Source organism: Caenorhabditis elegans, chromosome IV, assembly GCF_000002985.6.
Source record: "Caenorhabditis elegans chromosome IV".
NCBI classification, from domain to species: domain Eukaryota; kingdom Metazoa; phylum Nematoda; class Chromadorea; order Rhabditida; family Rhabditidae; genus Caenorhabditis; species Caenorhabditis elegans.
The window spans coordinates 4,852,395-4,877,267 of NC_003282.8; the positions used below are offsets into that span (position 1 = coordinate 4,852,395).

Genomic DNA, 24,873 nt, shown 5'->3' on the forward strand with positions numbered 1-24,873 from the left:
TTATCACTCTCAAAGACCGACTGAAAATTTTTTTAAAACAATGTAATAATAACTCGCTAATAACTGGCTGAGCAGTACCTTTCCTGAGAAAAATTCTTGAAAAATTTATGATTATACACTATTTTCATGCAAATTAGTTCAAAATCAACTGAATTTTGCAACTGAATTTTCGAGATGTTTTTTGGATATGATAAACTTTCACTTCGAAAAACGATTTACGAATGTACATTCAACTTTTGAAATTTTACTTGCTATGCCTGTTAAATCCCACATCCCTTCAGGTATCACAAAATTATTTCTGCAGTGCTCTGTGTCTCCTTTTTTTGTGATTTGTTATGTGATATGTTTTGTGATTTTAGAAATTGTGATTTTCAATTTTTAGCATATAACACTGTGATTTACTTTATAGAATAACTCTGTCCATTAAATTTTGCAAAAAATATGTCACAGCTGTTTCAAGTAACTGACAAATGTATAGTGTGAAATACTAAATGATTAGTTGAAGTTATGGCTAGTTTCTTTGAAAAAAAGTTTTCAATATAAATTTTTAGACACATGTAAAGTTGTAAAAAATTCTAATTTTTTATTGGCTAAATTTTTCACAATTTTTTGCTCATTTTAAACACTCACTAAAAACTTAGCAAATTGATATATTTATCAAAAAATGTCGAAACAGTGAAAATAATATAACAAACGAACGTCCAAAAAGTGACTCATTCATTACGTGTGAAAATAGAATTAACTACAAGACTACGCAGTTTGTTTCTCACTGTCATCAGATGTTAGTTACAAAGTTTCTCGTGTTTTGTGCCAACAAGTTACAAAATTAACGGCGGCAACTTTTTTATGTGTGTGCAAAGTGGGAGAGCACTCGAGACATACAATATACTAATAATAGTTTAGAGGGACAGGAGGAAAGGAATCACACAGCAAATAGTCATTTTGGAATGTCTTGGGACATGGTTATTAAGTTGGGATGCACTAAAAGTACACGATTGCGTCACAATTATAAAACTTTGAAAGAATATAAAAAATCTTAATTAAAAATAAGAACAAGTCAGACTTTCAAAACAAATATGAAAACGTATTAGTTTAAATTAGAGTAGTGGCTGTTCAGAGATAGGTGATATAATTACCAATAGTAATCGTTTGAAAAAAAATTGGGAAAATGTGCTATAAAAATGTTCACCTAGCAAAGATATGGATATCGACACAGAAAGGTTTTTAATAAATTTAATATTTTTATTTTTATTTAAGATGTTAGGGTTCTGATAGGATTTGTTAGGATAATGCAATTTGTCGAAAATATGACCATTTTTTTTGGGAAACCTAAATCAATCCGAAATGTTTCATTTCATGAGTCATGAAAAAAATCAAGAAAAAATCAGTAATAAAATACTTTGAACTTTGAAAACCTCAATGACACAGTAGTCACTTATATCAAACTTCTGTCTTGAAATTTATAAAACTTACGAAACATGAACAACAATTAATTGAACCATAAGAACTTATGAATTCAAGAATGTTCTGGTTATTTTTACTTGTGACTAACGACAACGGTCATTTTATCATTTTAAATTGCTCCGGCGAGTATTGGAACTTTTCCATAGTATGCTGGACAAAATATACACGCATGCCGTAAATTCAAACCATTGAAAAACTAACTTCGTTTTGAATCGCACCTGCTTTTATTGCCAACTTTCTCCACTGTCGAATACAATTGAATTTTTTTTATTTTTAACGATTTTTTTCAAACTCGATGAAACAGTAAAACTTTGTAACACAATAAAAAATTAAGTTTCCACCAAACATTTGCGGAACTCATTGAGCCCTCCAAAACATCAAAAATGAGCAGCGACAGATTATTCAAAACGAATTAATAAAAATTAATCATATTTTTAAAACCTCTCTGAAACAGTAAATATTCAACAAGAATCAAGTTGGGCTAGGAATTTCGAACTTTTTTCTCAAAAATTATAGAACTCTGAAAAAATTGAACAAAATCGAATTTATTAAAATGTAAAAAGCAATTGAAATTATTTCGATAGTTTTATTTGTAACCAACGACTACAGTAATTTTACTTCCTTTTTCCTGTTTTGTTGTTCCATCAAAAACTGGGATTTCTTCAAAATACCCTGGTCCCCAATATCTTGCCCAATTATTTGCTCCCCGCACTTTCGGATTAAGATCATTAGATATTATCCCAATAAAATTGGAATCTGTGAAGTTTCGCGACAGTTGCTTTGGAAGATGAGAATAATCGGTTTCGCTGAAAATATTTTCTGTTTCAATTTAAATTTGCAAAAACCCACAATTGAATTCCATTTTCTTTGAGAGCATCGACTTCTCGCATCACTTTGTTGTAGGCACTATCCTGGGAGCTTTTCCAGAAGCGGCTTCTATATACAACAACATTTGACTTTCCGGGGTTTATGGAAACAATATATTGATCCTTGTTTCCGTAGAATGCATGATTGTTAGATTCCGGCGTGTGATCGTATACGATTATATAGAACTCGTCGCTGAAAAACTTTTTTTTAATTTTTAGTTTAGTAGTGTGACTGTTGTAAACTTATGTGATGTCATAAGTTTTCAAAACTCGAGACTCTTCAAAATTAAAATTCTTACTTTTGGGCAATTGTCCAAGTTTTGTAAAATTGTACTTTTACATATTGCATCAAGTTTTCTATAATGTTTAAATGGAAATGATTAACAACTTAATTTTGCTATGAAATAATGGTCGATTCACAACAACTGAGAATTTGCCATTTTACTTTGTACAAATTTTACTGAATAATGGAACAGTAACAAAAAAACTCACGTAGTTTTAAACCTCATCAGCTCTGTTCTTATAATAAACGTTCTATCGTTATTCGTGACATGCATGTCATTTTCTATAACGTAGTCAATAATTTTTTGAACGTTACCCGGCCAAACATAGTCCATTTTCAGTGGAAGCCTGGGATCTGGAACAAGATTATTTTAAAAAAATTAACTTAAAAAAAGCAAACCTTTGCAAGAAGTACTATCCATTAGTTGATAGAGAAGAAATGCAGAACCAAAAGCAGTAAATGCACATAGGAATAAGCTCAGCAAGGTGAGAACTACCAATGTTTGGCTCGGACTGAAATTTGAAAATTGTTAGTTAAAATAGGTGTCTTGATTTCGAATTTGACTTACTTGTTTTCTTGGATAGTAAAGTGTAATACTTGCATTTTGGGAAAGATTAAGTTAGGTTTCTTTCAATAAAAAGAAGTTCCGAAATCTAGTTTTCTCCCGTTCTGCTGATAAAAAGGATGACCAACACTAATCATTGCCGGTATTCCTTTTATTGTTTTTTTTACAAAATTGCTCAGACTAACTTTGAGTACTGATTTCGAAACGGCATAGTTTTTTTAAATCATGCATTGTGTTTGTATATGGTATTATTGTTTGCTTAAATTTTTTTGTTGACAAAAAATTGTGCTGTTTCACAAATCTTTCAATTATGTTATTCTTTTTTTAAAGTTGAAGTATTAGAAGGTTCTTGAAATTGTTTTTGGTTTTTTAGTATCAAACAAAGACCAAAACCACACGAATGTTAAACCTCGAAAAGTTTAAACTTAAATAACGATTATTTGGCATTGAGGTTTTTAAAACGATCGAAGAAAAACTCCAGAACCAAATTCTTATTCGTGAAAAACTATATGAGTAGTTTGTGAAACAGGATAATTTTTAAAAATAATTTCAGCTAAAAGAAAAAATCCACAGTAATTGCATTTTTTTCGGATAAACTATATTTTTTCAGAATCCTAACAACATTTTTGAAATTTTTGTAAAAAAAGTCAATTGTAATACTTACCACGAAGAATCGTCTAATCGTCGATTCTGCTGCATTCTTTTTTTTTTAACTGGGCAACTTGTGAAGGACTGAGAAACAGCAAGTTCTTATCATATCAATTAAAATGATATATTGATAACAGTTTATTTCTTTGAAAGGATCAAAATAAATAAGTCTCTTAAGTATGAGAAATACTTTTTGAAAAACCAAAATATCTACATTTCAAGTATATTTTTGACTGTTTAACGTTGTTTTGAAAATGTCATAAAAAACATGGCCTGGTGCAACATCGGTGCACCAAAAACATGGATCTATTTAACTTTTAAGCATGTTAATTTAAACAATTTATAAACTTTATTTAGAGCACACATTCGCTCAAGCAAAGCCTCTTTGGTTGGAAATTAACAATTATTCAAATCTAACAATCAAAATATACAGTGTTTAAATTTGTTTCTTCGAGTCAGTGTAAATTCCATGAATTATACTCCTTCCTCAAAAATCTGAATTTTTACAGTTGTCAAGAACTGGCAAAAGTATTGTTAGTTAAAAGCAAAAACCAAATTATATCCTTTCCAAAGTGGCCGGATACGATACTAATAGAGGAAGTACGGTATGAAAATTGGCAAAAAATTTTTTTTTAACTTTATTAAGAATTCTTATGGTTGAAAAACGCGATTATTTAAATCCTACAATCAAAATAAACTGTTTCCCAGTTAGTTTCTTCGTATCAGGATAAACTTCCAAACATTTATTCCACCATCCAGGCCCCCGCGCTCTTCCGAAACTGTTGGCCGATCGAATTGAAACTGCTCTATTTTTTTCAATTAATCCTATAAAACGAGCGTCTTCAATATTTTTGATGAGATTTTCCAGGCCATCTGGCTGCCTAAAAAATAAAGTTTAATAGTTTGTTTTGAATGCTGAAAAATTGCCATTTTCATGAAAGTGTGTTTCAATGCCAATTGAGATCGCTCAGAAAAATTTGGAATGCTTTTAATTACTTCGAAAAAGTGACAATTGCTCAGTTTTTGCAACTCATAATTTTGAAAGTCAACCGAAAAACTTGTTTTCTACGATTTTTATATTTTTCGTTTTTGTTTTTATTTTGTTTTGATTGTCAGATGCGAGTTAAGACATTCTAGGAGCCGGAACATGCGACATTGCTCTGAATTTTCCAAAATGATCATTTGTTTCATAAAGTCGGTAATTTGCCAAATCTTTGACTCGAAATATTGAAAATCTAAAAATTTTTGTAATGTTTATTAAGATATTCGGTCATTTTAAATCATGATAAGCTACTCCATGAATAACATTCATAAACACTCGAGCGTTTTAATAGACCATGGAGCTTGTTTCCAAGTTGGCTTAGCATTTTTCTGCGTGCATATAATATAAAAACTGACTTTTTGAGTTCTTCGGCGCAAATAATTTTAACTTCATTTTCGATATTATTCTTGGCTCTTTTAGAAGTTGATCTCCAATAATGACTACGGTAAATGACAATATTGCATTTTCCAGGATTGTACGAAGTTATATATTGTTCAGCATTTCCATAAAAGGAATTACTTTCCGTTTCTCCCTTATTATCATAAACCATTATATAGAAGACATCGCTGAAAACGAAACATAATTTGAGTAAAAGAAACAGTGAAACCCAGCTTTGAGTCAACAAAAGGGGTTGATAGAAACAGATTCAGTTTCAAATTCCGTGGGGATTTGAATATTGTTTTAGATGTTTTTTACTGTACATTTTTAAAGGGTGCTTATTCATGCGAAAAACTACGTGCCACTCATTAACTTTAGAAAAGAATCTCTCGAAATACAAAATTTTGAAAAGAAATTCAAAATGGATTTATTATTATTATTTTTACATTTTTTGGTTTTCTTTTGTTGTTCAGATTACTATGTATATCTTGAAACTAAAGTAAATATGTTTAAAACTCACGTCGTATCAAACCGCATAAGCTCAGTTTTGATTAAAACTGCCCTGTCATCATTTGTCACATGCATATCATTTTCAATCACATAATCCACAATTTTCTTCACATTTTTCGGCCAAATATATTTTAATTTCAATGGTAGTTTTGAACCTGCAAATGTTTGAGAATTTTAGGAAAGTATAAAAAATTTACTTTCAACACTTGCTATCCGTTGAAGACTGAAAAATGTGAGTCCAAATGAGGATAATGCAAATAGCCATAGGCCTACCAAAATTAAGACCAAACCCTGGTTTGAACTGAAATTTTGAAGCTTTTGATAAATAATTACTAAAATTTATTTTGCATATACTTGGTTAAGACAGTCTTAAAACATCTTAACGCTTATAATTTTTTAAAAATTAAGATTAGGAGATACTGTGGCGCTGATTTGAAAAAATTAAAAGTTAAATAAACAGATTTGTTGGTAAATAGGTTAGTACTTACCTTGTAAAATCTTTTAAAGGTCGATTTTTCTGCATTAGTTTTCCCTTATTGAACAATTAATGGCCGCAAAATAAAACCGCTTATCAAATTAAAGAAAAACGATATCGATTAAGGAGATTCAACTATTTTATAAAGTGATCACAAAAGAGGTCTCATTACGACGATGCCTTTTGAAATACATACATGTATATGGATACACATTTTAAAAATTATTCTTTACTTTTTCAAATTCTCGATATCAACAGCTTGCACTGAATTCAGAATTACTCTTGCAGTCAAAAAAATTATTTCACGTTCAAAAATTGAATTCTTGCTTAATTGATGACTTGGTTTTTCCTTCAAAACTACTCAAAATTTGGTATGTTGCCAAAAAATTTTAAAAAAAGTGAACTTTAAAAAAAATTTCAAAAATAGCTTGAAAGGTGTTTTGAAACGATATTTGGTAAGAGTTATTATTTACTGTTCCAAGATTTCCTCATTAATTTAACAGAAGTTTGTTCTTAATTAGTGTCTGACTTTAACTTTTGTACCTTTAATTGAAAAAAAAAACTTAGAATTGAAAACAACTTTTTAAAACTTTATTCAGAGCAATGTCTCTTTGGCTTAAAATAACCAATTATTGAAACCCAGCAATCAAAGTAAATTGTTTTCCAGTTTTTTTCTTCGAGTCAGGATAAACTTCCAAACATTTATTCCACCATCCCGGCCCCCAGCCTCTTCCATTAAAACTGTTAGCCGATTCAATTGCAACTTCTTGATACTTTTCAAATAATCCAATAAAACGAGAATTTTCAATTTCGCTGGCGAGTTTTTCTAGGGAAATGCTAATATCAGGCTGCCTAAAATAAAATAAAAATTGGAAAACTATGAATCAAACTGACTTGGTGAGTCCTTCCGCGCAAATAGATTTAACTTCATTTTCAATATTATCCTTGGCTCTTTCAGTAGTTGATCTCCAATAATGACTACGGTAAATGATAATATTGGACTTTCCAGGATTATAAGAAGTTATATATTGTTCAGCATTTCCATAAAAGGAATTACTTTCCGTTTCTCCTCTGTTGTTGTATACCATTATATAAAAGGCATCTTTGAAAAAAAAACAATACAGATGAGAATGAAGCATCACTAAACATCAGACAAGTTACGCTTTTCTTATAGTACTTTTAATTAACTCACAAAGTATCAAACCTCATAAGTTCAGTTTTGATTAAAACTGCCCTATCATAATTCGTTACATGCATATCATTTTCAATCACATAATCCACAATTTTCTTCACATTTTTCGGCCAAATGTAATCCATTTCCAACGGTAATCTGGGACCTGCAATAGTTTTTTTTTAATTTTCACAAATTCAGCAACAAAAAAATTACTTTTAACTTTTTCTATCCATTGAATAATTATGAGTGTGACTCCAAATGAGATTAATGCACATAGCCAAAGAAATGCCAAAATTAATAAAAAATGTTGGCTGGAACTGAAAATTATGACATTTTTTGGAACATTTTCAAAATATGTAGGATGCCAAAATTTTACAAAGTTGATTGTAAGTATATAATACTTACCACCTAGACTCTTCTAATCGTCGATTCGGCTGCATTAGTTTCTTCTCTTAACTGGACAATTATTTGCCGCTAAACAAAATGGGCTTATCATATTAAGAAACAACAGATATTGAAATCAGATTACAGATTAAGTCACTTTACCATGAAAAAACGCAAAATTCTAAATAAATTCATTATTTCAAAAACGCGATTATTTAAAGCCAGAAATCAAAATAAACTGTTTGCCAGTTTGTTTCTTCGAGTCCGGATAGACTTCATCAATTGAATCCCACCATCCAGGTCCCCAGACTCTTCCAAAACTGTTGGCCGAGCGAATCGATACGTCCAGATCTTTTCCCATTAGTCCAACAAAACGAGAATTTTCGAGGTTTTCAGAGAGTTTTACAGGAACATCATTGTAATCTGGCTGCCTGAAAATTAACATTTTCTTAAATTTATCAAAACTTAAACTCCCGACTTGTTGAGTCCTTCCGCGCAAATAATTTTAACTTCATTTTCGATATTATCCTTGGCATTTTCTGTAGTTGATCTCCAATAATGACTACGGTAAATGACAATATTACTCTTTCCAGGATTATACGAAGTTATATATTGTTCAGCATTTCCATAAAAGGAATTACTTTCCGTTTCTCCCTTATTATCATAAACCATTATATAGAAGACATCGCTGAAAATGGGAAAATGAGAATAAGGCCAACGTTCAATTATTTTCCTCGACGCCTTCTTCCTAACGGTAGAGTAGGCGTAGGTAACATTCAGGCAAGCCTTGCCAGAAGTCTTTTTTAGTGTTTTTCAAACAACTCACGAAGTATTAAACCGCATGAGCTCCGTTTTAATTAAAACTGCCCTGTCATCATTTGTCACATGCATATCATTTTCAATCACATAATCCACAATTTTCTTCACATTTTGGGGCCAAATGTAGTCCATTTTCAGAGGTATTCCCGAAGCTGAAATAACTTTCAATACGATTTTCAAGAAAATGTTCAAACTTTACTTTCAACATTTTCTGTTTCAATCCATTTCTGAATAAAATATGTAAGCCCAAATGCGATTAATCCACACAGAAACAAACTTATTAGAATTAGAAGCAAACACTGTTTGGGAGAACTGAAATCCGATATATTTAGAATTTGGTACATACTCAAATATTGAAAAAAACCTTACTTTTCACAATCTGTAGTACGTCGGTTTTGAGACATCTTCACAGGACAATGTTTAATGTTTTTAAAACAACTTATATAGGTAGATGAAAGATAAGGAGGAACGTGTGACAAAGATAATCTTCAATTTCACACAACTTTTCAAACGGAAATTCCTTAAGAAATGAGGAATATCATCGAGAAGAGTGAACATAAGACAACTGTTCCACTGATAAAAATTTTTTAAACCGGTTTCAATGTTCGTTTCGTATCTGAAATACTTTCAACAACTTGATCTTTTAGTTGTTACTTCCCTTTCATTGGAGACAACTTTCGTTGACTTTATTGACTTATGCATCTCAGACATGAACGCACACAAGACCCCCTTTTTCGGCCTGCTTAGTATATACTACTATACAGTGGTTAGTACTCCACGTTGTGGCCGTGGCGACGCTGGTTCGATTCCAGCAGCAGGCAACTCTTTTACTCCAGCTTCATCTGACAAAATTACCATAAATCAGAACGAAAGTTGTCAATGACTAAAAAAAACGTTGACGAAGCGCTAATGTTTCCAGGTGACTGATTTTTGAGAAAAGAAGTTTTTTTTCGAAATGAAAGAAGCTGTCGATATATTTACCTTTAGTATTATAAAATTCTTAGAACCTTAATTTAGTATTATCTTCAGCTAATTATACATAATTTGTTGAGAAAGTACATCCCACGCGTTCTCATAAATTAATACATTCTCAGTAACATTTTCTATTAATTTCCTATAACATTCTCCCGGAACTATAGTGTCTAGAAAGCCTATAATCAATAATACCAGTCTAAAGAAACAATGACGCCTGTAACTTTTGCAAATATCAAAACTGTGATTCAATTTATTTCCGTTTTTATTTCAATATTCATCAATGCTCTCTCCATCTACCTTATCGTCACAAAATCTCCAAAAATCATGGGAACATATCGGCACTTGATGATTTATTTCTGCGGTTGCTCCATGGTCTTTTCTGTACTGGATGTGATTGTTCAACCGGTAATATCAATATTTTTGTTATATACTTTTGCAAAGATTTCACAAAAAGAAATGGTTTTTTTACCAAAATAACATAAAGTACAAAAATAGCAAACAAGTACAAAAATAGCACAAGCGGACATTGTCTTTGTTTAGAATTTGAAACGGGAAATTTTTTATAAAAATTTTGTAAACTAATAAATAATACGATTCACTTTTCAGTTAAGAATAAAATATGAAATGAAATGAAATTAATAAAATATCAAATCACCATCAATTTACCAAAATTTTCAGAGCATTGAAACCTACAAAAGTGCGTTCCTAATGGTTGTTGATGTCAAAAACCGATCTTTAAATTCCTGGTCAGCAGTATTATTTATGAGTAGGCTGACCAAATTCATTAAAACTGTTTAAAAATTTTTTTTCAGATCTTCTTTGCGGTTGTATCGGAGTCACTGTATATGGAATTGCTATTCATTTTATTTATCGGTTATTAGCGCTAGAAAGGTAATTACTTTGGCATTACTAAACTGCAACTGCATTGAATAACTGATTGATTAACTGCTAGGTGCAAATTTAAAATACTCTTATTAATATAATTATTTATGCTAGATAAAATTAGACAAATTTAGTAAATAACTGTTTCATAATTGTCTTAAAATATCCACACAATTGATAAAAATATTATTTGCGGCAAAACTCTATGTCAATTTCAGAAAAGGCCGACTCCGGTATTTCAATTGCCAATACCTACCCATTTGGTTTAGCATTCCGATTCTCGCTGGAACAATATGGTACATTGTGACTGAAAATATTTTTGGAATGAACCCAGTAAATACGGAGTATATCAGGTAGGAAAATGTTTTGCCTATGCCTACCTATCCCAGATGGTCTCCACTTCGAGAAGAAAAACATTAATTTATGTGCACTTTCGCAGTAGGTACTCGTTAGGTAGGTAGGCACGGAACATACCTAGATCATTTTTAAGTGTTTCATTTAAGATAGTTTTGAATGTTTCATGTTGTACATAAATACAACAATATTTATGATATTTACTGAATACATATCTCAATAGGCTTATTTTCATTAAATATTGTTCTAAGTGAGGGCTATTTTTTAGAAACCCCGTTAAAGACTCTTTCAACATGAAAATGGAGGATTGCGTGTACGGTGCAGCTGTATTCTATCCAATTGATAAAAATGGTATCAAAACTATCAGTTGGATCTCATTTTTTGGATTAGGGTGTTACTTAACACTTCTAACAATTCCATTTATTTCAATCTTGGTTGCTGGAGCAAAAAGTTGGAATCATGTTCAAAAACTGCTCGAACATGGAGAATCCGAGTTTGCCAGGAATTTGCAGATGCAATTGTACAAGGCCTTAATAGCTCAGGTTAGACAAACTGAATGTTTATAAAGTTTTCCAAACTATTTCCAGACTCTTATCCCAGTGGTATTCTTCTTCACACCATTTGGTTGTGTATTTGTACTTCCTGCATTTGAAATTGAATGTCAATTTATGTCAGCTCCCATCACATTGGTTTTTGCAATTTATCCCGCAATCGATCCTTTACCCAATTTGTTTTTTGTGGACTACTACAGGAATCCTATATCAAGTTGGTTTTCAAAAATATTGAATTGTTATAATTTATAGAAATTAACTTAATCTTCAGATTTTCTCCGCAAAGTTTGGTGCAGAAAGCCTAAAGTCGAAGCCGCGACAATTAATTCTACATTGTGAATATTTTAAAAAGTACTGTTTTAATAAAATTTTGTTTTAAATATTCATCTAATAATTATTGATGATCCCTATGAACACGGCTGTGAGACTGATAGTGAAAATACAAAAACTTTGTGAAATTAGCAAATATACCTAGCAAACACTGACATGAAGACATGGAAAATGACATGGAGACAATGTAATAGTCTATTTCAGCAAAGTTTATTTAAGGTTTTGAAACAGTAAAGTTTTTCCACGAAGCTGTGTTTTCAAAGTGTTTTTCAATCCGCGTTTTTCGGTGATTTTTTGCTTGTGGCAGTGGGTTGAATACATCACTGATATTCAATTTTTTTATTCTAAAAATTCTGGTATTTATGTAGAGCTTAAGTTTCTCCTACCGCAAAGAAAAGAACCGCATAATTTGTTTGAATTTCCGTAATGTCAGTTAATTAATGCGAATAATTACTTACCTTTGTACTCAGTATAATAAAGTACCATAATAGTTGAGCTTTATTCAATCAATCTGCATATCAACTTTCAAAAATTTCACAAAAAATTTGGAACGCTTCACGAATTTGCGTGTCATCCTTGCGCAGGGGCCATGCTAATCTTCTCTGTATTGTTCCAATTTTAGTATATGTTCTCGGAAGAACGAGATTTATCGAAAGACGGGTTGTTTATATAAGGGCCATTTGGACAGTACACGACACATCCCGGGTTCCGCTACACACTATTTTTGGTGGCGGGAAGGACGGATGAATAGTGACGGGTAGACGGAAACCAAAACATAAATTAGATCTCTTTTACCAGGTTTATTGAAAAATAAATGTGTTTCTTAAAATATAAAGGTAAATTTATGTAACTTTCGAAAAACAAATACATAGAAAATTATGTTATTCAAGTTCTACCATTATTGCTGCTCGCCGGTTCCTCTTCATAGATACCAACTCTTGAATTTTTACAACGAATTCTGTTGAACAAATCTGTAATTTGTTGATTTGTTGAATAATATTTCAATTAAAAAAACTTACTTGAAACAACAATTCTATAGTAGTCGACGAAAAACAGAATTGGTAATGGATCGATTGCCGGGTACAGAGCGTAAATAAAAGTGATTGGTGCCGTCAAAAATTGACAATTGATTTCAAAAATAGGAAGTACAAATATTGTTCCGAATGGGATGAAAAGGAAGAATATTGAGATAAGTGTCTGGGATTTTTGAAAAGTTGATAATATTTTGGAAACTTATATAATACATACCTGTGCAACAAGAGCTTTGTACAACTGCATCTGTAAGTTTTTTGCATATCGTGTTTCTCCTTGTTTCAACAATGCTCGAATTATAAAATAACTTTTGATCCCAGCGTAGATCACGATGGCAAATGGAATTAACATAACAACCAGAAACAGCGAAAATCCAATAAAGCTTCTTGTTGAAATTACGGTAGTTCCATTTTTGTCGAGAGGATAAAAGGCAGCTCCTGCGTAGACACAATTGTCAATATTCAGGTCGAAGAATTCTTTTGTGGTTTGTCTGAAATTCAGGGTTATATAAGAGAATCAGAGATTGTCAATAAATACTGATTATAAAATCAACATAATACTCACGAAAATCCTAGTCAAATTATAAAAACATGTTGAAACGGGAAATAATTTACCTAACATAATCAGTTTTCATCGGATCCATCGAGAAAACTGTGAAGCAAGCGGAAAACCATGCGGCTCCGCCAATGAATGGAATCAGAAGCCAAAAAAATAAATATTTTTCCTGGAAGAATTGAAGACGTCCTTTTCTGAATGAAATTAAAACATGAGTTGTATGAAATTTCGAGGAAAACCTTTCCAATGCAAATAGTCGATAGATGAAATGTACTGCGATTCCGTATATTGTCATTCCAAAACATCCACACATTAAGCCTGAAATTTGTTTTTAAAAAAATAAAAAAGTTTTAAGAACTTTCACTAAATGTTAATATTATGATCCCTTTCTCAAATATTTTTTTGCAATTTGCATTGGTTCTTGTGATCAATGCCTTTATATTGTTTTGAATACATTATTACATCTATAGTTCCTGTGTAACAGTAAAAAACAGACGGAAATTAAAATCCCCATATTTTACGGTATTCAAAAATCATTCTCAGAGCCCTCGTTCTATTAAATACATGTGGTCAAAGTAAATATGTCGCGGCAGATTTGAAATTTTTTTGGAAAATTGTGACGTCACAAACTCAAAAAATTGTTTTGTTGTTAGTAAATCAAAAAACAAAATGAAAAACATAAATATCGAAAAAAATTTTAATTATTTTTTTAAACAAAAACGAGCAACCAAAATGTTGGAAGATGTTTCAGCCCTGTGGCATATGAAAATCGACTAAATTTTCCAAAATCCTTCCTGAGATATTGTGAAAATTTTGGTTTACGTTTTTTAAAACATAAGTATTTTTTGCACTGTTTCAGCTTCTCGGTGAAGTTATTTGAATGTGATGCCGAACCAGCAGATGGTTATATAATTTGATTCTTAACACTTTTAAATATGAATTGTTCGATGAGAAAAACTAGGTTCATTTGGTTTTTGGTTATAGATGATTACATGGGAGCACTATATTCGGTCTGTCTTCCTCCAGACCTCCAGTCCGGCCACCAAAAATAATGTGTGGCGGAACCCGTGACGTGTCGTGTACTGTCCAGATGGCCCTTGTATAAACGACCCGTCTTACTATAAATCTTGTTCTTCCGAGAACATATACTAAAATTGGAACAATACAGAGAAGATTAGCATGGCCCCTGCGCAAGGATGACACGCAAATTCGTGAAGCGTTCCAAATTTTTTGTGAAATTTTTGAGAATTGGAATTATCATTAAAACCCTCAAAAATGACAAAAACGCGTTCATACTAATCGGTATTTTTTGCATTGGTTAATAAAGGCAATCCGAAACAGTTTTTTTTTGAAAAATATGTACAAATTGAAAAATTGTTAAATTTGTAAATGAATTTTCAAATTGACAGCCGCTAAACGTAAATTTGTAAAATTTTAAATGCATCGGCGAAGACAAAGTGGCTAATAAGAGTAAAATTTTGGTGATCCACCTCTTTTTAATTAGGAGGAAGGCGGTTTTATAATGTAAAAAGATTGTCTATGTAGTTTCAGAATTTTTTGAAAAATAAATTATATACATAGCTTTACTTCCATAAAAGTGGTTTAATAAATAATTTCAACAAATTTAAATTAAAAACTCACAAATCAGAACTTCAGCCATCCACAGAGGAATTCCACGGTTCTTGTAGTCCATGATCATGAAGAATGCACTTTTGTAGGTATGAATATTCTGAAAAAATTACTCATTGGTAAGAAATTCCCATAAGTATATATATTTTACCGGTTGAACAATGATATCCAGTGTTGAAAATAAAATAGAGAAACAGCAGAAATAAATCATCAAATGTCGATAATTTCCCATTTTTGACGTCGATTTCGTGAGAATTAGGTAGATCAAAAATGAGTTTATTAGCCATGAAAATATGACTGATGTTACTTGAAACACAAACTTTATTGATTCAAATGTTGTTGCGTGCATTTTTCGATTTTTTTAAATTTAGTTTTTTTGGGTGAGATGAGTTAATGAACAAGGTGTAGTTTTCAGATGAATGCACAAAAACGAAAGAAGCAGGTTAGGGCAAAGTTGTGGTTATGATAGCGGAAATTAGATGTATATTGGAAAATAGTCGATCAGTCTAGACACGACAATCGGTAACAAATCACATAGTATTCGTAGGCAAAATTGTTTTTGGGGAAACATGTAAAACAATAGTTTTGGTTAAAATGATATACATACACAATTCAGAGTAATCATTTGAAAAACTATGTAACACCAGTAGAGAAACACACAATTCATTTTGAATGTTTTCTAAAAAAATGAAAATATAGTTTAAAACCTTTTTCATTAATTTCAAAAATACTGTTGACGAAAATATTTTTTTTTAAATCTAGGTCAGAGATCTAATAGAATACCTGAATCTAACACACCCCTACACACTGGAAAGGCGCAATACCCTACAACCTTTAATGGGAAGCTGAAACAGCAGACATTTTTCGAAGGTTTTCCGAAATTTTAAACGGAATGTGTGACGTAGGCTAAAATTACAACCAAAAAACTATATTCATGGATGTGATCTAGCCAGCTCACAGGCAGGATTTGTGTGCCTACATTGAAGATCCTTTTTCTATGTGAAATTGAAATGTTTTGAAGGCTGAGAAGAAACGTTTTTGATATCACAAAAATTTCGCATTAAAATATTAAAGTTTAAACAGGTACAATTTCAATTAATTTTCTCTTTTCAGCAACATCAGATTTTTACTTTTGATCAAATGTGAAACAGTAAAAAAATTAGGAAAAAAATGATATGATTTTTTTATAGTTTTAATTTATAATTTATTTTTGAAATAAAACTTTCAATAAGCACGAAGTTGAAAAACTCAATTGTGAAACAGTAAAAAAATTAATAAAAATAATCCTCTGGCTGGAAAAGAATTCGATAGTAATCCACAAAATAAAGAATTGGCAATGGATCGACAGCTGGGTAAATTGCAAATATCAAAGTTATAATAGTTGCAAGAAACTGACAGTTAATCTCGAAAATTGGAAGAGCATTAAAAAATGATTTTAACACACTAATTTTCCACTGAATTATTGCTGGCTGGATATACTTGACTGCCGCTGCAATGTGGTTTCTTGAACACTTCTGAAAATGTAATGTTTATTCTATATACGATGTTCTTGCGATTACCCAAAATTGGAATTCGATAGTAATCCACAAAATAAAGAATTGGCAATGGATCGACAGCTGGGTAAATTGCAAATATCAAAGTTATAATAGTTGCAAGAAACTGACAGTTAATCTCGAAAATTGGAAGAGTGAATAGAAATCCAAATGGAATAAAGAGCAGTACAACAGGGATGACCGTCTGGAAATATAACTACAATTTTGGTTTAATTTTTAGAATTTATTATAATACCTGAGCTACTAATGCCTTGTACAATTGCATTTGTAGATTCTTGGAGAATTCGGATTCTCCTTGATCCAACAAGTTACTGACCAGATAACAACTTTTACATCCAGCAAATGAAATAATTAAAAATGCAACTGCCATAATGCTCAAGTATCCAGTATATCCCATGAAACTACGCCAATTTATAAACTGTTTTCCGTTAGTGTCTATTGGATAGAATACACATCCCGCGTACTCAGCATTTTCCATTTCAATATTGAACGATTCTTTCACAGTTTTTCTAAACTCGCAGCATTTTCTCATTTTGCAGTGAGGAAATTCATCATTAGAATCACAAGATAACTTTCATAACTGCAAAATAGGCGTAGAACACTTTCTAGTTGTGTACTGTTATTGTGGATATTTTTCGCTTTGAAAAAAGTTTTGTTAACAGTCTGAAACACTCAATGTTCAAATGAAAAATATACCTAATGTATTCAATTCCCAATTGATCTGGCGTGAAACACAATTCTGTAACGGCGTACCAAGCTGCTCCGCCAAGCAATGGAATTGTGAACCAGAACACGAGATATTTTTTATTGAAATATTTCACTCGTCCTTGTCTGGAAATATTAGATGGGATTAAAAAAAAAACAAATATTAGATCCCCAGGCCACCAGGCAGTGTACCTGACTTCCAGATCCGCAGTACATAGCACTTGAAGATCGGATTGTCCTTTAATCCTTTATTAAATTAAAGATATCTAATGGAATGGACAAATTACCAACTACCACGATTGTTCTAATGAAAAAATTACATTAATGAATAGTGTCACTAATGTCAATACTAAAATTTGTGTACAACTGCTAATCTAGGAGTAAAAAAGAACAAAAAAGCCATTATCATTAAAAATTTCAGCATAGAGAATCTCTGGGATATGTTGGTTCAAAGTTTTACTTGTTTTCAAACTATTACATGCTTACTCATAAATCGATGCTCTCAATTAGTTGAATTCAGATTGTGTGTTAGTCAAGCGTATTTTTTTAATTTTTGTAAAATTCAGCTATCCATTTTTTCGCGACTTAAAAAAAAATTCAAGTAAGTTTTTGAATTTTACCTTTCCAATGCAAAATACCGATATACAAAATGTATTGCAATTCCATATATTGCTACACCGAAACACGCACACAACAAGTCTGAAATCAGAAAATCAAGATAGCTGCTTCACTTTGAAAACTTACGCATCAAAACTCCAACTACCCAATGCTCCATACTCCGACTTTTCGCATCAATTACCATAAAGAATGAACTTTGATAAGTTTGAATATTCTGGAAGAAGAAATAAAATGAAATTCAGACAAGTTCAGTACCTACCGGTTGCACAATAACATCGACAATACTAAAAAATATAGAACAACAGCAGAAATAAATCATCAAATGCCGATAGGTTCCCATTATTTTTGGGGATTTTGTAATAATAAGGCATATCAGAATGGTATTGATTGCAATAGAAAGGAATACTGATACCACTTGAATTACAAGCTTTAACATTTCAAAATCGATATTTGCTTTCATGAAGATAAGTTATTTCTATTAAACCCAGTAAAGCAATTTACCGTTAAGAGGTACTTTTTAGTTGCTCGTCATACATAGACTAACAAGAAAAAAAGCAATAATCTAGAAACAAAGACTGGTCGAAAGAATTAATAGCACCAGTATAATAATGAAAAACAATTCGTTTTCAATCAGTAATAATGTTAGAATATGTTGAAATGTAGGTTTTGATTGAAGAGGAGTGACACACTATATAAATTTGTATCGCATAATATTATTTCCCCAAAAACGAAGAACTTTTTGGCTGGCCGGTTGAACAAGGAAAAGCTGGAAACAATTACCGAACCTTGGTAGTTAAAAAAAAGTATATCTTCAGCCTAGACAATCTACGCCTGCCCTGGGCGCCTACTGGCAAATGTTTTGTTTCTATTTTTTCGAAGATCCATGTAATTTATAATTTTCAACTCCAAAAATGTTATAAAATTATCACGACAGCTGCAGAAGAAAATATGAGTTTTGTTCAACATTCAAGCTTTCACAATCTAGAAATACCAGACTATCGAGGCGTAAATTATGCGCCTCTTACCAGCTTTTAGCTCGCCCTTCTTGCGCCTAATCGGAAAATATGTATGAAACTCATCACTTGTTCTTTTTTCTATTTCTCACTTTTTGGGAGGCGCTTTTAAAGGCGATATTGCTTCCTGCTCCGTGGACTGTGCAATACAGAATGCTCAAGTCAGACCAAGTGCAATTATAAATACTGAAAATACCCCTAAACGCATGACAGGATATTGAAATGCCTAAAGAAAAAATAGCAAATTGTTTGAATTAGCCGGACCGGGCAAGTTTTAACATTTATGGAATGCTCGTCTTAATTTGTTTTTGCAGAATAGTAAATAATTGTAGCATCAAATTATCAAAATGTTTCAGTTAAAATTAGTAACTTTCGAAATTTTTATAAAAATTCCCCTTTAATGTAAAGTTTAAAACAGTTTAGCCACTGCACATTTATTTTTAAATAATCCTTCATATAATTGCAGACTTTTTAGTTTGCTCCAAATAAGGCAGCGCTGAAACAGTTAAAATTGATAAGCCACTAATGTATGGAGCACTGCATTATAGGACAAAAGTAATACAGATAATAAGATATGAGATACTAAACATGTAATAATCAAATGAAGCTAATTTTGATGCTAAAGTTATTTTTTATTTTAGGAAACAAACATTTGGAAACTTTTTTTAAATTTGAATCATTTCGATAATAAATCACAAAAATAAGAAGAGTCTTTGAAAATCTCAATTCTGCTGAACAACATAATGACGAGGAAGAATTGGTGAAAGATAAAATGATCCTGTAACTTATTACTTGTTTGACGGATCAGGCTGGGGGAATGAGAAAGTAAAGGGGGAAAGAATTTAACCGGGAAGCAAACACAGAACGGTTTAGTTTTTCCAGAATGAGCTTTGCTTTGCGGTTGTGGCGAGATTGACATGGAGAAATCTTTTGTTCAAATTATGCCCGAAAATTAAAATTTATTTGAGAAACTGATTGTAATCAAAACAAATGTGAAACGCTAAACAATTTATTTAAAAATTATCAATGTTTTTCAAAATAAAACATTAAAAAATGGTTTTAACACACTAATTTTCCACTGAATTATTGCTGGCTGGATATACTTGACTGCCACTGCAATGTGGTTTCTTGAACACTTCTGAAAATGTAATGTTTATTCTATATACGATGTTCTTGAGATTACCCAAAATTGGAATTCGATAGTATTCCACAAAATAAAGAATTGGCAATGGATCGACAGCTGGGTAAATTGCAAATATCAAAGTTATAATAGTTGCAAGAAACTGACAGTTAATCTCGAAAATTGGAAGAGTGAATAGGAGTCCAAATGGAATAAAGAGCAATACAACAGGGATGACTGTCTGGAAATATAACTACAATTTTGGTTTAATTTTTAGAATTTATTATAATACCTGAGCTACTAATGCCTTGTACAATTGCATTTGTAGATTCTTGGAGAATTCGGATTCTCCTTGATCCAACAAGTTACTGACCAGATAACAACTTTTACATCCAGCAAATGAAATAATTAAAAATGCAACTGCCATAATGCTCAAGTATCCAGTATATCCCATGAAACTACGCCAATTTATAAACTGTTTTCCATCAGTGTCTAGTGGATAGAATACACATCCTGTGTACTCGGCATTTTCCATTTCAATGCTGAACGATTCTTTCACAGTTGCTCTGAAATTAAAATTACATTCACCAAATGGTCCTCGGATAAGTTAGAAAAACAAAAACAATTTTGAAATTGGACGGTTTTCGCGATAAGTGTACTATTGGGCGACTACCGAAAATCAGTGCTAGAAATGATTTTGTTTTTTTTTTGTATTTTTGGCGAAAAAAAATAAAAAAATAAAAGGCTATAATGAATTTGCATTCAAAAATGTTTTATTATAATCAATTCAAGTTCATGGCGTATAATGATTTTAACATATCTCCAGCATACAAAAATATTTTGAAATTTTGAAGTTAATCGTTTTCTTACCGTTGTCTGTACAAAAAAGACAACAAAACATTGATCAACGAGTTTTAGTTTTTGTTTCAGAACCACAAAAATTCTAACTTTTGCTGATGGTACTGTGCTTAAACATCCAAATACAGTTAATGCTTTCAAAACTTTTTTAATTGGTTTTATTTACAGTCAAATATTGGTGTGTGAGTGAGACCTTTTTTAGTGAGACCTACTGACGACACACCATTGATAACATGATTAAATTCATTAATTTTTGTTCCATCTGTTAAAAAAACCAAGACTGTTGAAACATGTAAAACATCAGCAAAACATTTGTCAGTATATCATATGTTAGAATAAAAACAGTTTATGTTAGAATAAGAAGTATACCTAATGTATTCAATTCCCAATTGATCCGGTGTGAGACAACATTCTGTAACGGCGTACCAAGCTGCTCCGCCAAGCAATGGAATTGTGAACCAGAACACGAGATATTTTTTATTGAAATACTTCACTCGTCCCTGTCTGGAAGTTTTAGATTGAGTATTAGATGTAAAATCATTCTGATGAAAAAGCAATAAGTCTAATGAAAGGGCAACGTGATTCATTTTCTGACAAAGTTACTACATTTTCTATAATAAAAACAACAATAGCATTAATAAATAGTGTCACTAATGTCAGTACTAAAATTTGGGTACAAATGCTAATCTGGGAGTAAAACAAAACCAAAAAGTCAGTTTCACTCTTATGTTAAATAATCACGAGCAGAATGTATTATATTTGATTAAGATTGCCATTTCTCTAGAATATTTAATTTCGTTTAATTTACAGAATTCAAAACAGTGCCAAATTGCAGAAAATTTCAGAGGAGCACGGAGAAAAATGATGGGTTCAACATTTTACACTGTGTTTTTGAAAAAGTATAACATGATTACTCATGAATCAAAGCCTTCAAATTGTGTGTCAGTGAAGCGTGAAAACAATTGAAATTTAACAATTTGGATTTTTTTTTTGAGTTTTCGTAAAATACAGCTATACATTTTTTCGCGAAAACTTTTTAAAAAGTTCAAGTAACATTTTAAATTTTACCTTTCCAATGCAAAATACCGATATACAAAATGTATTGCAATTCCATATATTGCTACACCGAAACACGCACACAACAAGTCTGAAATCAGAAAATCAAGATAGCTGCTTCACTTTGAAAACTTACGCATCAAAACTCCAACTACCCAATGCTCCATACTCCGACTTTTCGCATCAATTACCATAAAGAATGAACTTTGATAAGTTTGAATATTCTGGAAGAAAAAATAAAATGAAATTCGGACAAGTTCAGTACCTACCGGTTGCACAATAACATCGACAATACTAAAAAATATAGAACAACAGCAGAAATAAATCATCAAATGCCGATAGGTTCCCATTATTTTTGGGGATTTTGTAATAATAAGGCATATCAGAATGGAATTGATTGTAATAGAAAGAAATACTGATACTACTTGAATTACAAGTTTTAGCATTTCAAAATCAACTTTTGCTTTCATGAAGAAAAATATTTTTTCTATCAGCTCAAAGTTCAGTGAGGCAATAAAAAGAAGAGAGTTTCTTTTCAGTTGCTCCTTATATATGTAGTCTCACAAAAAATGTATACTCTTGAACCAAAAGCTGAACAGAAGAATTGATATAATAATGGCTATAATGAATTTGCATTCAATGTTAGTAGACTATGTTGATACATATACCCGTCAGGTTCTGATTGAAGAGGAGTTATTCATTTGTATCTCATAATACTATTTCGCAAGTGTTTTCTAATCTCTGCACTATTTGAATTTGTGGATGTTGACGAAGCAGTTAATATTTTAATATTTGTATTCAGAATATTCCAAAAGTTCAGAATATTTAGAGAAATATGTGAGAATTGAAAAAAGCTGTTGGTGTTTCAAAATAAATTTATTCGCTTTCATTAGAGCTAAAAAATTTGAACAAGAACGAAAAAAAAAGTCAATTCGTTCCATTAGTTGTGCAAATAAGGTGTCAGAACTCATATCTTTTTTCGTTGAATCATCATCGGAAAATTAGGAAATAAACGTTATTAATTAAAATATTTGTTATTAAGTTAATTTTTATTGAAAATTATTTTGTTTTCTATCAGAAATTTGTTAAAAACAAGCATACTTTACACGTGTTTATTTAACAACAGTTTGAAACTAAAATTTTTCTGTTCAAATTTGAATTTCAATATTTTATTTTTTACATCAGATTAACACTTGTATCCGAATTACAGTATGTTTGATATTTATTGCAAAACAAAGAAACAAAAAAAACTTATTTTCCGTCCAAATCCAAAAATAACAATATTGAGCTAAATAAATCAGATTGAAACACAACAAATTTTTTTCATACGTATAAAAATTTTGAAACTGAAAATTTTTTTTAATTGAGAAATTGCCAAAGTGAAATTTTTATAGTCCATTACTGCTTCATAAAAACTTTACGATTTTTGTTGACTTTTTGACTAGCAGTGTGTAAAAATTGCCCAAAAAGTCAAATTTTAATAAATATATTTTTAACTGACGATTTTGAGCTTGTTTTACAGACTTGTCATAAATATGTGCTATCAGTATTTTTTTTATAATTATCAGTTTTTTGATATATTTTTTTAAAGAGCCATAGTTAAGAATTACTACCTAAAAACGACTGATCCGTTGAGTTTGAAATATCACTGAGAACCTTTTTTCTAGTCAATAATTCAATTTGTGGAAAATAATGAAATTCGATTTTTTACTGCTTTGATCGAAAAGCTTTACCACACAAGCATTTCACTGAAATTCAAGATTTTTATAAATTAGTCGCGCTCCTGTGGAATGTATCATCGAAATCTCTGAATTTCTTACTTAAAATGTGTTCTACGAACAATCGCACAATTGTATGGGAGCACGACCCTACAACATATCTTACCAATGTGAAACATTATTTAAAAATTTTATAAGTTTCAAAATTTTCGTTCAATTTGTGAAAAAGGGTCAAATACAATTCTTTGTCAGATAAATCTATAAAATACATAATATATGTGAAACAATTATTTTTCTATTGTTCCTTCAGAATCAAAAAATATAAATTATACTTTGTAGATACGCCTGAGCCCGCCCCTTTTGTGGGCGGCGTCACTGAATTCTTCTTTTCGCTACAAGACCCATATCTGTGAGGTCCATCTTTTTCGAGATTGCCTGTTCAGAGCAAACAATCAACTGGGATGATCAATGATTCTTAAAAATTGCCATTAAACAAATCTAACAACTTTCACATAAATATTATGATCTACAATTCATTACCAGTCTCAGTCAGAATAAGTAATTGGTAATTTCAGATAAATGCAGGTGAACTGAATTAGCTCACCTGTTTGTCACCACTTTTTGACGCGTAAAAAAGAGCGGTGTTATTTCGATTTTGATTCTTTGTTTTTTGACGAGTTGCTGATATATTCTTCTATGAGAGTGAACATTTTTTTCAAAAAGAGTTTACATGAAAGTACATGTTCTTATTCTTAATAAATACTTGCGAATGAAAAACACGCACTGGACAATATATTCTACAGTTTCAAACTGTGCAAAAATAAAATGTTTTTTGAATTGTTCGTTATTCCATAATTATGTAGTTTTATTTTAAAGGATGTTTTCATGTTTAAAAGTTTCTCTTCAAATATTTATATTTAACTCCTCGAAAAAATAGAATTCTTTTTTTTTCATAAAGTTATTAGTTGTTTATGGTATTTCTAGAATACCAGATTGTTCTTAATTCCCAAATCAAAACGTTTCAAACCCACAAATTATTTTCAAAACCAGATGTTGTCAGCAAAAATTTGTGTGAGCATTCTATTTTGGAATTCAAATTTCAAGTGACATTGCAATTAACCATTTATTTTTACACATCTTCCCCTAGTGATTATTTACTAGCGATCGAACTACTTCACTGTTAAAATAAAAACATAAAACATTAATTTGTAATTTTGTAAAGTAGCCCGCCGTCATGCTTTGGCAATTGAAACATTGTTCTCTGAAACTTCCTTGTTAATTTATCTTTTTAATTATCTATGATCATGCGCACAAAC

At 31.1% G+C, this 24,873-nt stretch overlaps 7 protein-coding genes, 45 non-coding genes and 1 pseudogene across 55 annotated transcripts; 22 read left to right on the forward strand and 31 right to left on the reverse strand.

The window, feature by feature from the left end:
- Window positions 1-495: 495 nt before the first annotated feature.
- On the forward strand, window positions 496-516 carry 21ur-9276. The gene has a single exon (NR_053213.1).
- 21ur-15300 lies at window positions 497-517 on the forward strand. The gene has a single exon (NR_053214.1).
- A 91-nt stretch (window positions 518-608) lies between these two features.
- Window positions 609-629, reverse strand: 21ur-8225. Its single transcript, NR_053215.1, has one exon.
- A 1,070-nt stretch (window positions 630-1,699) lies between these two features.
- On the reverse strand, window positions 1,700-1,720 carry 21ur-9093. Its single transcript, NR_053216.1, has one exon.
- A 130-nt stretch (window positions 1,721-1,850) lies between these two features.
- Window positions 1,851-1,871, reverse strand: 21ur-6666. The gene has a single exon (NR_053217.1).
- Window positions 1,872-1,993: 122 nt separating this feature from the next.
- Window positions 1,994-3,901, reverse strand: Y17G9A.2 (TNF_2 domain-containing protein). The gene is made up of 5 exons (NM_068255.6): window positions 3,843-3,901; window positions 3,013-3,125; window positions 2,823-2,967; window positions 2,314-2,523; window positions 1,994-2,270 (listed from the first exon to the last, which is right to left on the reverse strand). The coding sequence occupies exons 1-5, from the start codon at window positions 3,875-3,877 to the stop codon at window positions 2,051-2,053; spliced, it is 723 nt and encodes a 240-aa protein (NP_500656.1). The 5' UTR covers window positions 3,878-3,901; the 3' UTR covers window positions 1,994-2,050.
- Window positions 2,741-2,761, reverse strand: 21ur-9649. The gene has a single exon (NR_053218.1).
- A 537-nt stretch (window positions 3,902-4,438) lies between the features above and the next one.
- On the reverse strand, window positions 4,439-6,279 carry Y17G9A.3 (the record flags this gene model as incomplete). Of its 2 annotated transcripts, NM_068256.2 has the most annotated exons (5): window positions 4,456-4,707; window positions 5,225-5,434; window positions 5,767-5,911; window positions 5,954-6,057; window positions 6,245-6,279. In NM_068256.2, the coding sequence occupies 5 exons, from the start codon at window positions 6,277-6,279 to the stop codon at window positions 4,497-4,499; spliced, it is 705 nt and encodes a 234-aa protein (NP_500657.1). In that variant the 3' UTR covers window positions 4,456-4,496. The 2 variants fall into 2 exon arrangements, with proteins under 2 accessions (NP_001360510.1, NP_500657.1); NM_001372811.2 differs by lacking the exon at window positions 5,225-5,434 and having other exon boundaries at window positions 4,439-4,707.
- 21ur-13290 lies at window positions 5,055-5,075 on the forward strand. The gene has a single exon (NR_053219.1).
- Window positions 6,280-6,507: 228 nt separating the features above from the next.
- 21ur-13074 lies at window positions 6,508-6,528 on the forward strand. The gene has a single exon (NR_053220.1).
- 21ur-8485 lies at window positions 6,509-6,529 on the forward strand. The gene has a single exon (NR_053221.1).
- A 220-nt stretch (window positions 6,530-6,749) lies between these two features.
- Window positions 6,750-6,770, forward strand: 21ur-10451. Its single transcript, NR_053222.1, has one exon.
- A 90-nt stretch (window positions 6,771-6,860) lies between these two features.
- Y17G9A.91 lies at window positions 6,861-7,861 on the reverse strand (annotated as a pseudogene). The gene is made up of 5 exons: window positions 7,811-7,861; window positions 7,619-7,722; window positions 7,436-7,568; window positions 7,126-7,372; window positions 6,861-7,083 (listed from the first exon to the last, which is right to left on the reverse strand). Coding segments are annotated over exons 1-5 (758 nt in total).
- A 67-nt stretch (window positions 7,862-7,928) lies between these two features.
- Window positions 7,929-9,155, reverse strand: Y17G9A.4 (Peptidase_M15_4 domain-containing protein). Its single transcript, NM_068257.4, has 5 exons — window positions 8,978-9,155; window positions 8,808-8,920; window positions 8,616-8,760; window positions 8,268-8,477; window positions 7,929-8,220 (listed from the first exon to the last, which is right to left on the reverse strand). The coding sequence occupies exons 1-5, from the start codon at window positions 9,010-9,012 to the stop codon at window positions 8,001-8,003; spliced, it is 723 nt and encodes a 240-aa protein (NP_500658.2). The 5' UTR covers window positions 9,013-9,155; the 3' UTR covers window positions 7,929-8,000.
- On the forward strand, window positions 8,865-8,885 carry 21ur-13101. The gene has a single exon (NR_053223.1).
- On the forward strand, window positions 8,866-8,886 carry 21ur-15441. Its single transcript, NR_053224.1, has one exon.
- A 204-nt stretch (window positions 9,156-9,359) lies between the features above and the next one.
- On the forward strand, window positions 9,360-9,433 carry Y17G9A.t1. The gene has a single exon. It is a non-coding gene; the product is annotated as a tRNA-His (tRNA).
- Window positions 9,371-9,437, reverse strand: Y17G9A.87. The gene has a single exon (NR_053225.1). It is a non-coding gene; the product is annotated as an Unclassified non-coding RNA Y17G9A.87 (non-coding RNA).
- Window positions 9,379-11,755, forward strand: str-173 (Serpentine receptor class r-10). Its single transcript, NM_068258.5, has 7 exons — window positions 9,379-9,988; window positions 10,262-10,349; window positions 10,396-10,474; window positions 10,684-10,818; window positions 11,088-11,361; window positions 11,407-11,584; window positions 11,642-11,755. The coding sequence occupies exons 1-7, from the start codon at window positions 9,791-9,793 to the stop codon at window positions 11,707-11,709; spliced, it is 1,020 nt and encodes a 339-aa protein (NP_500659.2). The 5' UTR covers window positions 9,379-9,790; the 3' UTR covers window positions 11,710-11,755.
- Window positions 10,653-10,673, forward strand: 21ur-6713. Its single transcript, NR_053226.1, has one exon.
- 21ur-13948 lies at window positions 10,655-10,675 on the forward strand. The gene has a single exon (NR_053227.1).
- On the forward strand, window positions 10,656-10,676 carry 21ur-12868. Its single transcript, NR_053228.1, has one exon.
- 21ur-6750 lies at window positions 11,024-11,044 on the forward strand. The gene has a single exon (NR_053229.1).
- Window positions 11,756-11,864: 109 nt separating the features above from the next.
- 21ur-8146 lies at window positions 11,865-11,885 on the reverse strand. Its single transcript, NR_053230.1, has one exon.
- A 355-nt stretch (window positions 11,886-12,240) lies between these two features.
- Window positions 12,241-12,341, reverse strand: Y17G9A.85. Its single transcript, NR_053231.1, has one exon. It is a non-coding gene; the product is annotated as a small nuclear RNA Y17G9A.85 (small nuclear RNA).
- A 154-nt stretch (window positions 12,342-12,495) lies between these two features.
- Window positions 12,496-15,316, reverse strand: str-172 (Serpentine receptor class r-10). The gene is made up of 7 exons (NM_068259.4): window positions 15,068-15,316; window positions 14,929-15,016; window positions 13,527-13,605; window positions 13,347-13,481; window positions 12,949-13,222; window positions 12,720-12,897; window positions 12,496-12,671 (listed from the first exon to the last, which is right to left on the reverse strand). Exons 1-7 carry the CDS (start codon window positions 15,263-15,265, stop codon window positions 12,586-12,588), a joined length of 1,038 nt encoding a protein of 345 aa, NP_500660.2. The 5' UTR covers window positions 15,266-15,316; the 3' UTR covers window positions 12,496-12,585.
- On the reverse strand, window positions 13,031-13,051 carry 21ur-13180. Its single transcript, NR_053232.1, has one exon.
- 21ur-8317 lies at window positions 13,268-13,288 on the reverse strand. Its single transcript, NR_053233.1, has one exon.
- 21ur-15037 lies at window positions 14,076-14,096 on the forward strand. Its single transcript, NR_053234.1, has one exon.
- Window positions 14,185-14,205, forward strand: 21ur-7358. Its single transcript, NR_053235.1, has one exon.
- On the forward strand, window positions 14,417-14,518 carry Y17G9A.90. The gene has a single exon (NR_131473.1). It is a non-coding gene; the product is annotated as a small nuclear RNA Y17G9A.90 (small nuclear RNA).
- Window positions 14,562-14,582, reverse strand: 21ur-9921. The gene has a single exon (NR_053236.1).
- 21ur-12548 lies at window positions 15,046-15,066 on the reverse strand. Its single transcript, NR_053237.1, has one exon.
- A 386-nt stretch (window positions 15,317-15,702) lies between the features above and the next one.
- 21ur-6923 lies at window positions 15,703-15,723 on the reverse strand. Its single transcript, NR_053238.1, has one exon.
- Window positions 15,724-16,214: 491 nt separating this feature from the next.
- str-175 (Serpentine receptor class r-10) lies at window positions 16,215-18,252 on the reverse strand (the record flags this gene model as incomplete). The annotated part of the gene is made up of 7 exons (NM_068260.4): window positions 16,215-16,430; window positions 16,476-16,653; window positions 16,705-16,978; window positions 17,166-17,300; window positions 17,795-17,873; window positions 17,919-18,006; window positions 18,052-18,252. The coding sequence occupies 7 exons, from the start codon at window positions 18,250-18,252 to the stop codon at window positions 16,360-16,362; spliced, it is 1,026 nt and encodes a 341-aa protein (NP_500661.2). The 3' UTR covers window positions 16,215-16,359.
- On the forward strand, window positions 16,450-16,470 carry 21ur-9886. The gene has a single exon (NR_053239.1).
- 21ur-9338 lies at window positions 18,030-18,050 on the reverse strand. The gene has a single exon (NR_053240.1).
- A 992-nt stretch (window positions 18,253-19,244) lies between the features above and the next one.
- Window positions 19,245-19,265, reverse strand: 21ur-9274. The gene has a single exon (NR_053241.1).
- A 471-nt stretch (window positions 19,266-19,736) lies between these two features.
- 21ur-11859 lies at window positions 19,737-19,757 on the reverse strand. The gene has a single exon (NR_053242.1).
- A 115-nt stretch (window positions 19,758-19,872) lies between these two features.
- str-174 lies at window positions 19,873-22,309 on the reverse strand (the record flags this gene model as incomplete). 2 transcript variants are annotated; one of them, NM_001047554.1, is made up of 7 exons in its annotated part: window positions 19,873-19,943; window positions 19,989-20,166; window positions 20,218-20,491; window positions 21,153-21,287; window positions 21,852-21,930; window positions 21,976-22,063; window positions 22,109-22,309. In NM_001047554.1, the coding sequence occupies 7 exons, from the start codon at window positions 22,307-22,309 to the stop codon at window positions 19,873-19,875; spliced, it is 1,026 nt and encodes a 341-aa protein (NP_001041019.1). The 2 variants fall into 2 exon arrangements, with proteins under 2 accessions (NP_001041019.1, NP_001041020.1); NM_001047555.1 differs by lacking the exons at window positions 21,852-21,930; window positions 21,976-22,063; window positions 22,109-22,309 and having other exon boundaries at window positions 21,153-21,370.
- On the forward strand, window positions 19,997-20,174 carry Y17G9A.86. The gene has a single exon (NR_053243.1). It is a non-coding gene; the product is annotated as an Unclassified non-coding RNA Y17G9A.86 (non-coding RNA).
- 21ur-10046 lies at window positions 21,543-21,563 on the forward strand. The gene has a single exon (NR_053244.1).
- Window positions 21,773-21,793, reverse strand: 21ur-14721. Its single transcript, NR_053245.1, has one exon.
- 21ur-15329 lies at window positions 22,087-22,107 on the reverse strand. Its single transcript, NR_053246.1, has one exon.
- Window positions 22,310-22,909: 600 nt separating the features above from the next.
- 21ur-8188 lies at window positions 22,910-22,930 on the reverse strand. The gene has a single exon (NR_053247.1).
- Window positions 22,931-23,120: 190 nt separating this feature from the next.
- On the reverse strand, window positions 23,121-23,141 carry 21ur-9646. The gene has a single exon (NR_053248.1).
- Window positions 23,142-23,667: 526 nt separating this feature from the next.
- 21ur-14702 lies at window positions 23,668-23,688 on the reverse strand. The gene has a single exon (NR_053249.1).
- 21ur-7994 lies at window positions 23,669-23,689 on the reverse strand. The gene has a single exon (NR_053250.1).
- An 87-nt stretch (window positions 23,690-23,776) lies between these two features.
- 21ur-13154 lies at window positions 23,777-23,797 on the reverse strand. The gene has a single exon (NR_053251.1).
- 21ur-14163 lies at window positions 23,778-23,798 on the reverse strand. Its single transcript, NR_053252.1, has one exon.
- Window positions 23,799-24,402: 604 nt separating this feature from the next.
- 21ur-15199 lies at window positions 24,403-24,423 on the forward strand. Its single transcript, NR_053253.1, has one exon.
- On the forward strand, window positions 24,406-24,426 carry 21ur-1212. Its single transcript, NR_053254.1, has one exon.
- Window positions 24,427-24,693: 267 nt separating this feature from the next.
- Window positions 24,694-24,714, reverse strand: 21ur-2777. The gene has a single exon (NR_053255.1).
- Window positions 24,715-24,873: the final 159 nt, after the last annotated feature.